At 41.9% G+C, this 14231-nt stretch overlaps 1 protein-coding gene across 1 annotated transcript in view; it reads right to left on the reverse strand.

Moving 5' to 3' along the window:
- brsk2a (BR serine/threonine kinase 2a) overlaps positions 1-14231 on the reverse strand; it is a 525206-nt gene that overhangs the window by 47049 nt on the left and 463926 nt on the right. Inside the window, exon 12 of the mRNA XM_060910107.1 lies at positions 12517-12667. Within this exon, the coding sequence (XP_060766090.1) occupies positions 12517-12667 (151 nt within the window). The remainder of the gene's footprint in view (positions 1-12516; positions 12668-14231) is intronic.

A 14231-nucleotide genomic window follows, 5' to 3' on the forward strand; every position in this document is an offset into this window, starting at 1 on the left:
GCTCAAAACTGCTCATACTTCACACGCAAATCACTCATTGGGCTTCTGACATGTTACCCAATTTCTGTGATTTTTCGCCACTGGGGGCGCTATTTTTGGGCAAAAATTCCAATCTTTCCTCAATTTTGGTCAAACTTCACGGCCACCCTCTTACTACCTCCCATGTCATGTATACCACGTTTTGGAAACTTTCGTCCATGGGGGGCGCTGTTTTTGGCCGACGCAATTGCTCCAAAACGGGTTTTTGGTAAATAATTCCATAATGCTTTTCCTTCACACCACTTCCTTGTGATAGTACGTTGCTGTTGTAGACACTTATTTTTCCAACTCATAATCGCTCATGTACAGCATAGCGCCACCTACTGACATGGGAAAAACCAAAAAATTTATTCTTCAAAAATCTATATCTCATCTTCTATTTACTCAATTGTCATCAAACTTCATACGCAAACTCTTCATAGCTCACCTGACATGTACGCCAAATTTTGTGCACTTTCGCCCCTGGGGGTGCTGGTTATGGCAGAAATGATATTGCAGCTTCTGATTTGTCAGACTTGGCAAGCAAACTCTTTACAAGACCCTTATTGGGGCGCTTGCCATGGTCGACAACGCACGAAATTTGGCTCCTTTTTCTTAGACTGCCACCGCTACTGAGAACCAGAAGCCCAGATCCAGGCGGGCCTCAGGGCCTCTATAGCGCCCCCTAACTCGTTGTGATTTTGGCCTCCCGCATTAAGGTGCCTGGTTGCCATGTAGTTTGTAGTAGTGGCATGCCATTTGGTACACATATGTATCTCACTAAGCCGGACAAAAATGTAATGCCAATGCATTAGCCACGCCCAACAGGAAGTGAGGTAATTTCACTTTTGTGCGAAATGCATGGCCACGAAGACGGCGCAACTCCTCCTAGACCGTTCATAGGAATGTCACCAAAATTGATACACATCATCTACAGACATGGCTGACAAAAGTTTCTAAATACGTTTCACGTAGCGTAAACCGTTCAGAAGTTATACGTCAATCAATTTTCAATGCAAAATTTTACATGCTTAAAAATTCATAACAAATCTTCTAATTGCTCAAAACTGCTCATACTTCACACGTAAATCACTCATTGGGCTTCTGATATGTGACCCAATTTCTGTGATATTTCGCCACTGGGGGCGCTATTTTTGGGCAAAAAATCCAATCTTTCCTCAAATTTGGTCAAACTTCACGGCCACCCTCTTACTACCTCCCATGTCATGTATACCACATTTTGGGAATTTTCGTCCATGGGGGGCGCTGTTTTTGGCCGACGCAATTGCTCCAAAACGGGTTTTTGGTAAATAATTCCATAATGCTTTTCCTTCACACCACTACCTTGTGATAGTGCGTTGCTGTTGTAGACACTTATTTCTCCAACTCATAATCGCTCATGTACAGCATAGCGCCACCTACTGACATGGGAAAAACCAGAAAATTTATTCTTCAAAAATCTATATCTCATCTTCTATTTACTCAATTGTCATCAAACTTCATACGCAAACTCTTCATAGCTCACCTGACATGTACGCCAAATTTTCTGCACTTTCGCCCCTGGGGGTGCTGGTTATGGCAGAAATGATATTGCAGCTTCTGATTTGTCAAACTTGGCAAGCAAACTCTTTACAAGACCCTTATTGGGGCGCTTGCCATGGTCGACAACGCACGAAATTTGGCTCCTTTTTCTTAGACTGCCACCGCTACTGAGAACCAGAAGCCCAGATCCAGGCGGGCCTCAGGGCCTCTATAGCGCCCCCAGAGCACCGTACAGTGCGAGACCCTATTGTTGCCATGTGTCCAATTCTGTGCTTTGTCGCCATTGTGGGAGTAATGTCTCTTGCCGAAGAAGCTGTGGAAGGTCTTTCGCGGGGACGCATGCCCCCGCCCCCCTTGGCCGCTGGCGCGAGGGCCCGTCGAGGCCGCTAGCGGCTTTAATTATTCTTTCGTCTTCTTCTTCTTCTTCTTCTTTATTTTTCTCCGCTGTTGGGCCATTTTCGGGGCGCTTGCCATGGGCGAAAACGCATGAAATTTGGCACCAGTTCCGAGAATTGCCACCGCTACTCAGAACCAAAAGCCCAAACTTGGCCGGGGCTCAGGGCCTCTATAGCGCCCCCTAAGTCGTTGTGATTTTGGCCTCCCGCATTAAGGTGCCTGGTTGCCATATAGTTTGTAGTAGTGGCATGCAATTTGGCACGCATATGTATCTCACTAAGCCGGACAAAAATGTAATGCCAATGCATTAGCCACGCCCAACAGGAAGTGAGGTAATTTCACTTTTGTGCGAAATGCATGGCCACGAAGACGGCGCAACTCCTCCTAGACCGTTCATAGGAATGTCACCAAAATTGATACACATCGTCTACAGACATGGCTGACAAAAGTTACTAAATACGTTTCACGTGGGATAAACCGTTCAGAAGTTATACGTCAATCAATTTTCGATGCAAAATTTTACATGCTTAAAAATTCATAACAAATCTTCTGATTGCTCAAAACTGCTCATACTTCACACGCAAATCACTCATTGGGCTTCTGACATGTTACCCAATTTCTGTGATTTTTCGCCACTGGGGGCGCTATTTTTGGGCAAAAATTCCAATCTTTCCTCAATTTTGGTCAAACTTCACGGCCACCCTCTTACTACCTCCCATGTCATGTATACCACGTTTTGGAAACTTTCGTCCATGGGGGGCGCTGTTTTTGGCCGACGCAATTGCTCCAAAACGGGTTTTTGGTAAATAATTCCATAATGCTTTTCCTTCACACCACTTCCTTGTGATAGTACGTTGCTGTTGTAGACACTTATTTTTCCAACTCATAATCGCTCATGTACAGCATAGCGCCACCTACTGACATGGGAAAAACCAAAAAATTTATTCTTCAAAAATCTATATCTCATCTTCTATTTACTCAATTGTCATCAAACTTCATACGCAAACTCTTCATAGCTCACCTGACATGTACGCCAAATTTTGTGCACTTTCGCCCCTGGGGGTGCTGGTTATGGCAGAAATGATATTGCAGCTTCTGATTTGTCAGACTTGGCAAGCAAACTCTTTACAAGACCCTTATTGGGGCGCTTGCCATGGTCGACAACGCACGAAATTTGGCTCCTTTTTCTTAGACTGCCACCGCTACTGAGAACCAGAAGCCCAGATCCAGGCGGGCCTCAGGGCCTCTATAGCGCCCCCTAACTCGTTGTGATTTTGGCCTCCCGCATTAAGGTGCCTGGTTGCCATGTAGTTTGTAGTAGTGGCATGCCATTTGGTACACATATGTATCTCACTAAGCCGGACAAAAATGTAATGCCAATGCATTAGCCACGCCCAACAGGAAGTGAGGTAATTTCACTTTTGTGCGAAATGCATGGCCACGAAGACGGCGCAACTCCTCCTAGACCGTTCATAGGAATGTCACCAAAATTGATACACATCATCTACAGACATGGCTGACAAAAGTTTCTAAATACGTTTCACGTAGCGTAAACCGTTCAGAAGTTATACGTCAATCAATTTTCAATGCAAAATTTTACATGCTTAAAAATTCATAACAAATCTTCTAATTGCTCAAAACTGCTCATACTTCACACGTAAATCACTCATTGGGCTTCTGATATGTGACCCAATTTCTGTGATATTTCGCCACTGGGGGCGCTATTTTTGGGCAAAAAATCCAATCTTTCCTCAAATTTGGTCAAACTTCACGGCCACCCTCTTACTACCTCCCATGTCATGTATACCACATTTTGGGAATTTTCGTCCATGGGGGGCGCTGTTTTTGGCCGACGCAATTGCTCCAAAACGGGTTTTTGGTAAATAATTCCATAATGCTTTTCCTTCACACCACTACCTTGTGATAGTGCGTTGCTGTTGTAGACACTTATTTCTCCAACTCATAATCGCTCATGTACAGCATAGCGCCACCTACTGACATGGGAAAAACCAGAAAATTTATTCTTCAAAAATCTATATCTCATCTTCTATTTACTCAATTGTCATCAAACTTCATACGCAAACTCTTCATAGCTCACCTGACATGTACGCCAAATTTTCTGCACTTTCGCCCCTGGGGGTGCTGGTTATGGCAGAAATGATATTGCAGCTTCTGATTTGTCAAACTTGGCAAGCAAACTCTTTACAAGACCCTTATTGGGGCGCTTGCCATGGTCGACAACGCACGAAATTTGGCTCCTTTTTCTTAGACTGCCACCGCTACTGAGAACCAGAAGCCCAGATCCAGGCGGGCCTCAGGGCCTCTATAGCGCCCCCAGAGCACCGTACAGTGCGAGACCCTATTGTTGCCATGTGTCCAATTCTGTGCTTTGTCGCCATTGTGGGAGTAATGTCTCTTGCCGAAGAAGCTGTGGAAGGTCTTTCGCGGGGACGCATGCCCCCGCCCCCCTTGGCCGCTGGCGCGAGGGCCCGTCGAGGCCGCTAGCGGCTTTAATTATTCTTTCGTCTTCTTCTTCTTCTTCTTCTTTATTTTTCTCCGCTGTTGGGCCATTTTCGGGGCGCTTGCCATGGGCGAAAACGCATGAAATTTGGCACCAGTTCCGAGAATTGCCACCGCTACTCAGAACCAAAAGCCCAAACTTGGCCGGGGCTCAGGGCCTCTATAGCGCCCCCTAAGTCGTTGTGATTTTGGCCTCCCGCATTAAGGTGCCTGGTTGCCATGTAGTTTGTAGTAGTGGCATGCAATTTGGTAGGCATATGTATCTCACTAAGCCGGACAAAAATGTAATGCCAATGCACTAGCCACGCCCAACAGGAAGTGAGGTAATTTCACTTTTGTGCAAAATGCATGGCCACGAAGACGGCGCAACTCCTCCTAGACCGTTCATAGGAATGTCACCAAAATTGATACACATCATCTACAGACATGGCTGACAAAAGTTACTAAATACGTTTCACGTTGGACAAACCGTTCAGAAGTTATACGTCAATCAATTTTCAATGCAAAATTTTACATGCTTAAAAATTCATAACAAATCTTCTCATTGCTCAAAACTGCTCATACTTCGCTCGCACATCACTCATTGGGCTTCTGACATGTTACCCAATTTCTGTGATATTTCGCCACTGGGGGCGCTATTTTTGGGCAAAAAATCCAATCTTTCCTCAAATTTGGTCAAACTTCACGGCCACCCTCTTACTACCTCCCATGTCATGTATACCACATTTTGGGAATTTTCGTCCATGGGGGGCGCTGTTTTTGGCCGACGCAATTGCTCCAAAACGGGTTTTTGGTAAATAATTCCATAATGCTTTTCCTTCACACCACTACCTTGTGATAGTGCGTTGCTGTTGTAGACACTTATTTTTCCAACTCATTATCGCTCATGTACAGCATAGCGCCACCTACTGACATGGGAAAAACCAAAAAATTTATTCTTCAAAAATCTATATCTCATCTTCTATTTACTCAATTGTCATCAAACTTCATACGCAAATGCTTCATAGCTCACCTGACATGTACGCCAAATTTTGTGCACTTTCGCCCCTGGGGGTGCTGGTTATGGCAGAAATGATATTGCAGCTTCTGATTTGTCAAACTTGGCAAGCAAACTCTTTACAAGACCCTTATTGGGGCGCTTGCCATGGTCGACAACGCACGAAATTTGGCTCCTTTTTCTTAGACTGCCACCGCTACTGAGAACCAGAAGCCCAGATCCAGGCAGGCCTCAGGGCCTCTACAGCGCCCCCTAACTCGTTGTGATTTTGGCCTCCCGCATTAAGGTGCCTGGTTGCCATGTAGTTTGTAGTAGTGGCATGCCATTTGGTACGCATATGTATCTCACTAAGCCGGACAAAAATGTAATGCCAATGCATTAGCCACGCCCAATAGGAAGTGAGGTAATTTCACTTTTGTGCGAAATGCATGGCCACGAAGACGGCGCAACTCCTCCTAGACCGTTCATAGGAATGTCACCAAAATTGATACACATCATCTACAGACATGGCTGACAAAAGGTACTAAATACGTTTCACGTAGGATAAACCGTTCAGAAGTTATACGTCAATCAATTTTCGATGCAAAATTTTACATGCTTAAAAATTCATAACAAATCTTCTGATTGCTCAAAACTGCTCATACTTCACACGCAAATCACTCATTGGGCTTCTGACATGTTACCCAGTTTCTGTGATATTTCGCCACTGGGGGCGCTATTTTTGGGCAAAAATTCCAATCTTTCCTAAAATTTGGTCAAACTTCACGGCCACCCTCTTACTACCTCCCATGTCATGTATACCACATTTTGGGAATTTTCGTCCATGGGGGGCGCTGTTTTTGGCCGACGCAATTGCTCCAGAACGGGTTTTTGGTAAATAATTCCATAATGCTTTTCCTTCACACCACTGCCTTGCGATAGTACGTTGCTGTTGTAGACACTTATTTTTCCAACTCATAATCGCTCATGTACAGCATAGCGCCACCTACTGACATGGGAAAAACCAAAAAATTTATTCTTCAAAAATCTATATCTCATCTTCTATTTACTCAATTGTCATCAAACTTCATACGCAAACTCTTCATAGCTCACCTGACATATACGCCAAATTTTGTGCACTTTCGCCACTGGGGGCGCTATTTTTGGGCAAAAATTCCAATCTTTCCTCAAATTTGGTCAAGCTTCACGGCCACCCTCTTACTACCTCCCATGTCATGTATACCACATTTTGGGAATTTTCGTCCATGGGGGGCGCTGTTTTTGGCCGACGCAATTGCTCCAAAACGGGTTTTTGGTAAATAATTCCATAATGCTTTTCCTTCACACCACTACCTTGTGATAGTACGCTGCTGTTGTAGACACTTATTTTTCCAACTCATAATCGCTCATGTACAGCATAGCGCCACCTACTGACATGGGAAAAACCAAAAAATTTATTCTTCAAAAATCTATATCTCATCTTCTATTTACTCAATTGTCATCAAACTTCATACGCAAACTCTTCATAGCTCACCTGACATATACGCCAAATTTTGTGCACTTTCGCCCCTGGGGGTGCTGGTTATGGCAAACCCTATTGTTGCCATGTGTCCAATTCTGTGCTTTGTCGCCATTGTGGGAGTAATGTCTCTTGCCGAAGAAGCTGTGGAAGGTATTTCGCGGGGACGCATGCCCCCGCCCCCCTTGGCCGCTGGCGCGAGGGCCCGTCGAGGCCGCTTGCGGCTTTAATTATTATCTACAATGTATCTATTTGCTGGGGACGTTCGTGAACATCAAAGCTGCCACTTCGGGTCATTTTGAAAGTGAGTGCAATGTAGACCATAGAAAACTGTATCACAACATGCCTGTCATGTCAACTTTTTTTGGGGTTTGTTTGTTTTATTGACGGGGTTGTCCCCGAGGATTTTTTTTCAGCAGAGATGAAAACCAGAAGGGGGGATGATCCCCCCCATCCCCCCCAACAAATCGCACCCAGTATATATATATATATATATATATATATATATATATATATATATATATATATATATACACACACACACTTAATAGCAACAAAATTCTGATATTTGCTAAGTTGTGATTTCATGACGTTACGTTTTGTCCTTAATGATCTCTCATGTGTTCAGAAGGATATAGTGAAATGTCTGTGCTGTAAATATTTTTCCCCACACCATCTTACAAAAAACACCAGTCCTTTCCATCAGCTGTTTTGAGAGGTCGACTGTGCTTCAGAACAGATTTCAAAGCCTGCTTTCTTCCTGATATGCTCTGATCTCGAGTTCTCTAAAGCTGAAAGATCTAAAGTCTCGGAGTATGAAAAGTTCTATGTTGGAGAAAGATAACAAAAAATAAAAATAAATACACACAAATACATGCGGTATACACACCAATCCCACAAAAAACAAAACAAAAAAACATTCCTACTGCACGTACACATACAAATAAACGCCACATCACCAACCCAAACACAGCTCTAATCCACACACACACTGGGGTTCTATACGCGTCACACAGCGCTATGCAGAAAAGCTGAAAGAGTAGCTGGTAAATGAGCTGGCATTTAATGATCTATTTCAGTGAATAAGAGGAAAAAGAAAAAAAGTCCAGAGTCTTTCTAGCTCCTCACTCCACATCCTTGAGAGAAGAGAGGTTCAAGCACGAGCTAACAGAGTGAGAGAGTGAAGATGCAGGGAAGCTTTTCTCTGTTTATTTCAGTGGTGATATAAATGTGTATCAAAAAACAAACAAATTACCAGGTAAAATGTGATAATGTGGGAGAGACAGACTGCTGCAGGGACAGATTTATTATCGGTGACGGCGTGTTTAAACACGGCCTACAGGGGGAATTCTTAAAAAAGAGAAGGCTGGAGGTTCAGGCAACAACGCCAATAAATCTGTCTAATACAGTCTGCGTTATAAAAAGCACTATTCTATTCTCATCCATTCTGTCCTAGTCTAATCTATTTTCATCCATCTGATTATATTCTTGGATTCAGTCCCATTCTATTTTATTATTCCAATTGATTATATTGTATTCCATCTCCTTCTATTATTTCATTTGATTCTAGTTTTGTACTCTATCCCATTCTATTCCATTTGATTCTATTCTTTTATTCCACTTCATGCTATTATATTCCATTGTATTTTCTTCTATTTGCTTATCTTCTGTTATTCTATTATATCCCATTCTGCTCACATTCAGTTAATTCTATTTTATTCTATGCTAGTCAATTCAACAGTATCTTATTGTCCCCTATTTGATTCAATGGCATTATATTCCATTCTGTCCTGCTCTATTCTCATTCATTTTATTCTACGAAGCTCTGTCCTCTTCCATTTTATTCTATTCTATTTTATTCCATTCTCTCCATATTCTATTCTATGTCATGCCATTCTATACTCATCCATGTGATTCTTTGATATTGTATTCTATTCTATGCTATTCGACTATGTTACATTCCGTTATTCCATTTTACGCTATTATATTCGACGATTACTAAAACCCGTGACACAGGACAGGACACATTATCGCTCACGGTCACCTCCCCGTCCCGTCATGGACTGGAATAATTGTCATGGATATATTATTGCTCACGGGTCAGTGACCTCCCTGTCCCATCACAGACCGGAATAATTGTCACGGACATATTTTCGCTCAAAAGAAAGGAAAGAAAAGAAAGAAACAAATTAGCATGCATGTGTTAATATTTATTTCTTCTTTGGTCTTCCACCTTTGCTCTGACATTTGATACATTTTAAATTATTTGCTTTCATCCTGGGTTTTATGCCCCAGTCTTTCACTGTTTACATTTAGTCCAACTGAAATACAAGAAATGTCAACACAATCATTTTTCAGCAAATTATTTATTAATTAACAAATTATATCCCATCACGGACAATAAGGTAGGTGTCCCATCCCGTATGTCATGGGTCCGTACCGTCCCGTATTGCGGGGAGGTCACTGCCTGAGCGATAATATGTCACGTCCCATTCCGTGTCACAGGTTTTAGCAACAACCTATTCTGTTTGATTTGATGCCATTGTATTCTCTTCAAATTTATTCAATTCTTCTCTTCTATCCTTTCATTCTGTGCGATTCAGTTCCATTTTATTTTATGCTCTTCCATTCTATTCTATTCAAAACTGTAAGCTATCAATCCTATAGTTTTGCACTTTTATAGCCAGGTTCAAAAGCACAGTGGAGAATATTCAGTGCACTCATTATACCCCAGAACTGCATAGGGTTATTGTCCAAATGATGTATTCTGGAGGGTACTGACTGCCCATAATGCACTACTCATTTGCAGGGTAGTTTTGAAACTACCATTATACTGTAAAACTAGAGGTTAAATAAATGGCATTTAGTTAAATAAGGTAAATCTAATCTAACTAATAAAAGGGTGGAGGGGGGTGTGGTGCCGACATATGAGAGACGAGCAAGAGATGGAGATATTTCACTGCCCTTTTTGTATGCAGCTGCCTCTCTGACCACTCTATTACATTTCAATGATAATTTTTAAAAGCCCCAGTTGCCTTATGTATCATTCTGGGGTCAGGTCTTCTTCAGTCAATTCCCAATTTCATTTCTGCCATCAGCCCCATCCTGATGTTTGAGCAGGAATAATAAAGGATGTGATGAAAGAGGCAGGGTGGGAATGAGCGAGGAAATGAAAAGAGAAAGAGAGAAAGAGAGCACACAGGCCACAGAAAAATGACAAGAGGATGGGCTGGTATCCCCCTAGGCTGGTAATGTTTCAGAACAGCTAATGTAGCTGAGAAATAACAGAAATAAACGTTAGTGGTTTGGATACATCTGGAAAACAATTAAGAGGCAATGTGAGGATTTGTTTTAGACTGTAGAAGTTGAGAAGAACAACAAAGGGCTGACTGGAAAGATATGGAGTGGAAAAGCAACACTGCATCTTTGTGGAGGGTTTAGTAAGGGACATAGAGGATATGGGGGGGGGTAGTACCTTTCCTCTTTGTTGCACTTGAGAGGGGCATCAGAGATATCCAAGCTTTTACTGAACATTGTTTTACTACAGCGGGAGACAAAGTGAACACACAGTCATGGCCTGCACGCAATCTTCAACAACATGCCGATTCTCATCTCCTGCTGGTCAAACTTAAAAAAAAAAACTACTGTTGCTTGCTGGTGTGTGTGCATGTGCATATGTATGTGTGTGTGTGTTGCACACATAGAACAGAGGACTCCACCTGGACAGAGACAGAGAACCAGCCAGTTTAAAGGCAAAACACTGCAAGTAGAAATGACAATTTTGGTCATGTTAATAATTTTTCAGATTTGTGGATAAATTGCATCTATAACTGTATTTTCATTAAGCGATTCTAATTAAAAAAAATCTCAAGAGAAAAAAAAATTATTTCACTTTTTGTCCACTTGTGCCCACTTGCAGTATATGAAACTTATACAAAGATATTTACTCCACTCACTCAGCATCATCACATAATGCCATTTATTCTATCCACATTCACTGGATATGAGCAATCGTGCGCTCTGATTGGCTACTCTACTACTAGGATATCAGCTCATATACCGTGAGTAGAGGAAAACAAAATGGCGGAGCGTGTTGCTGAACCAACTGAGGATGAAATAAAAACTTTACTCAAAAACAAAACCCCCCAAAATATTAAAAAGTAACAAAATATGGAATAAAAGTATTTGATGGTAAGAACATCCATCCATCCATTATCCGTAACCGCTTATCCTGTGCAGGATCACGGGCAAGCTGGAGCCTATCCCAGCTGACTACGGGCGAGAGGCGGGGTACACCCTGGACAAGTCGCCAGGTCATCACAGGGCTGACACATAGACACAGACAACCATTCACACTCACATTCACACCTACGGCCAATTTAGAGCCACCAGTTAACCTAACCTGCATGTCTTTGGACTGTGGGGGAAACCGGAGCACCCGGAGGAAACCCACACAGACAGAACATGCAAACTCCACACAGAAAGGCTCTCATTGGCCACTGGGCTCGAACCCAGGACCTTCTTGCTGTGAGGCAACAGTGCTAACCACTACACCACTGTGCCGCCCTGGTAAGCATGTATCTTTTTTTTTTTCAAGAATTATTATTATTGCATTTTTCACAAATTGCTCCTGTCATCTTGCCGGTTTGTTTACATTCTAAGCAGAAATGATTTTGTCGGACGTTTTGTATAAAGTTTTTATTTATCGGATTTGCAAAAAATAATGTTCTGTTTCTCAAAATCCAGTGAATGTGGATAGAATAAAACAGTTATTCCACTCAATCTCATCGTACATGGCTTATAGCCGACTCAGTGCTACGCGCCTCATCGGCTTTCAGCTCATGTACGCCTCGATTTCGTGGAATAACTGTTAAATATCCTTAAAAAGCTTGTTCCTTGAAGTATATCAATTTGCATGCATATAGAACTGCAAAAGCTCCAATACAAATAAAATACTTGCATATCAGCAATCAACTGGCAAAGACTGACAGTGATATTGATTGTTTTAAAAATGTTCACCCTTTTGTCCTGTAGTGTTTTGCCTTAGTACTGGAGGAGAGTCTTACATTTCCTCTGTGTGTTCTATCTGACTGGTCTCTATCGCACAGTCGGGTATAGATCAGAATAAACAGTAAACCTACATGAAGTTATGAAGTAACAATTGTTGAGAAAATATCCTGCTGAGAGAAAATCCGGTACTGGGGTGTCAAAACTGTAACTAGCGCTTTTAATAGCACTAGCGCATTTCATAACTGTTTTATACCCGACAGCATGTGGTCGAGAAAATGGACAACAATAACGGAACGATAGGGAGAGCAGAATCGAAAACCTGCCACAGAGTGGGGGAAAATATCAGGGACCTAACAATAAACAGAAAGATGATTGAAGATTGGAAAATCAGCAGGACTCTTCACTGGGGGGACAAATCACACTCAAAGATGAATGCATTTGAGCAATCAGTGTGAAGAAGTTATATTAACCATACACATAAACACACGTACAAGTGTAAAAGTGTCCCCTAGCGTGTGCTTGTGTTCTGCTGCACCTCTGTCCATGCTGTGTCATGTCGATGGCTCTCCGCGCCGGCACCGGCGATCCTCCGTCTGTCACACTCAGCACCTCCATGGACTTGCGCTCCGGTCTCCTCTTCCCGTGCCGGTTCAACATGGGGGAGTCGACCCGCTTCCGTGGGGGATCTACAAGCACACACAGATACACACATGCAGAGATTTCAAGTGGAGTCCCAAAAGAAGCACACTGATTGTAATGCACAGTCAATACAGATCACTGATCTGGAAAGCATCAGTCAGCAGCTCCATTTGATCACAGATTGATCATTGCTGAGAGCGCCTGCTGCAATTAAGTGATTTGTGTGGCCAGCCGAGCCTCCCGGCTTCCCAAGCTTAACCGAAAACTGTCAATGTAAGAAAGAAAGTATATAGAACTGTGAGTCTTTTCTGTAATTGTAATTCTAGCTAATAAATCAATGTACTGCTGGAGTACATAGTGCAGTTCAAAAGTCAAAAGTAATTTAACAGTGATAGTTTTTTGTTGTTTTGGTTCTATAATCCAGGACAGTGATTTGAAATGAACCAATGAGTACGAGGTTAAAGTGTACAATGTTGGCCTTCATTTCAGGCTATGCAATTCCACAGCTAACGAATCATGTAGGACTGATTGTTGTTTTTATATAAACCTTCCTTTTTAATTTCAGGGAAATGTGTGTAATTAGACAACTAGTTACTGCATCATTAGTTCACAATACAGAATAGACCTAAAAAGAGGACTAGAGTTCATTCTAGACGTCTGTTGGACTATTGCTGGCTTCCTTCACCATGAGAAGCGACCAGGAAGTATCAAGATCAGGAAAGAAAGTCACGACAAGAAAAAAAAAATTAAACTAAACACACAGTCAAAAAATTAGACATGTCAAAATCATCTGCTTGGAACATTTACCAGAACGCCAAGGATGTAGTAGCTCATCTGGCCTGCCATCAAAACAACCATGATGACCAAAACATCAAACAGAACTGAAATATTACAATATGAGAGAGGCCCAACCTCCACGACAAATTATTTACAACAGGAAAATCAACAAAGGACTAAATGTTGTTCCCCAAAGGAAGATCGACCCAAAACATCAATCAGAACTGAATTCACAAGATAAATGAGAGGAGATGCAATTCGAGTCAGAAGAAAATTTGTTGACCTAATTACTAATTTGTTAGCAAAGAATTGACAATACAGTGACCAAGTTGTGTGTAGAAAGTCTAGTTCTTTCAAATGAAACAATCAGAACTGAAATCCATTGAGAACTGAGGGAGGGAGGAGACACGATTTAACTGAAAATAAACAAAGCTGTAAACAAATTGTTTACCACAGGATAATCAACAAACAAACGACTAAATTTTGTTCCCTGAAGGAAGATCGACCCAAAACATCGATCAGAACTGAAATCGAATGAGAAATGAGAGAGGAGATACAGTTCAAGTGAAAAATCCAAAAGGTGACCTACAGTAATTAGCAGTTCGTTAGCAAAAATTTGACAATACAATGACCAAGTTTTGTGCAGTATGACTATTTTTTTTCTAACTAAACAATCAGAGCTGAAATCCATTAAGAATTGAGGGAGGAGATATGATTTAACTGAAAATAAACAAAGTTGTAAACAAGTTGTTTACCACAGGAAAATCAACAACCAACCAACCAAGTTTTGTTCCTTATGGAAAGATCTACCCAAAGCATCGATCAGAACTGGAA

Source organism: Neoarius graeffei, chromosome 2 (assembly GCF_027579695.1).
Source record: "Neoarius graeffei isolate fNeoGra1 chromosome 2, fNeoGra1.pri, whole genome shotgun sequence".
NCBI classification, from domain to species: Eukaryota; Metazoa; Chordata; class Actinopteri; order Siluriformes; family Ariidae; genus Neoarius; species Neoarius graeffei.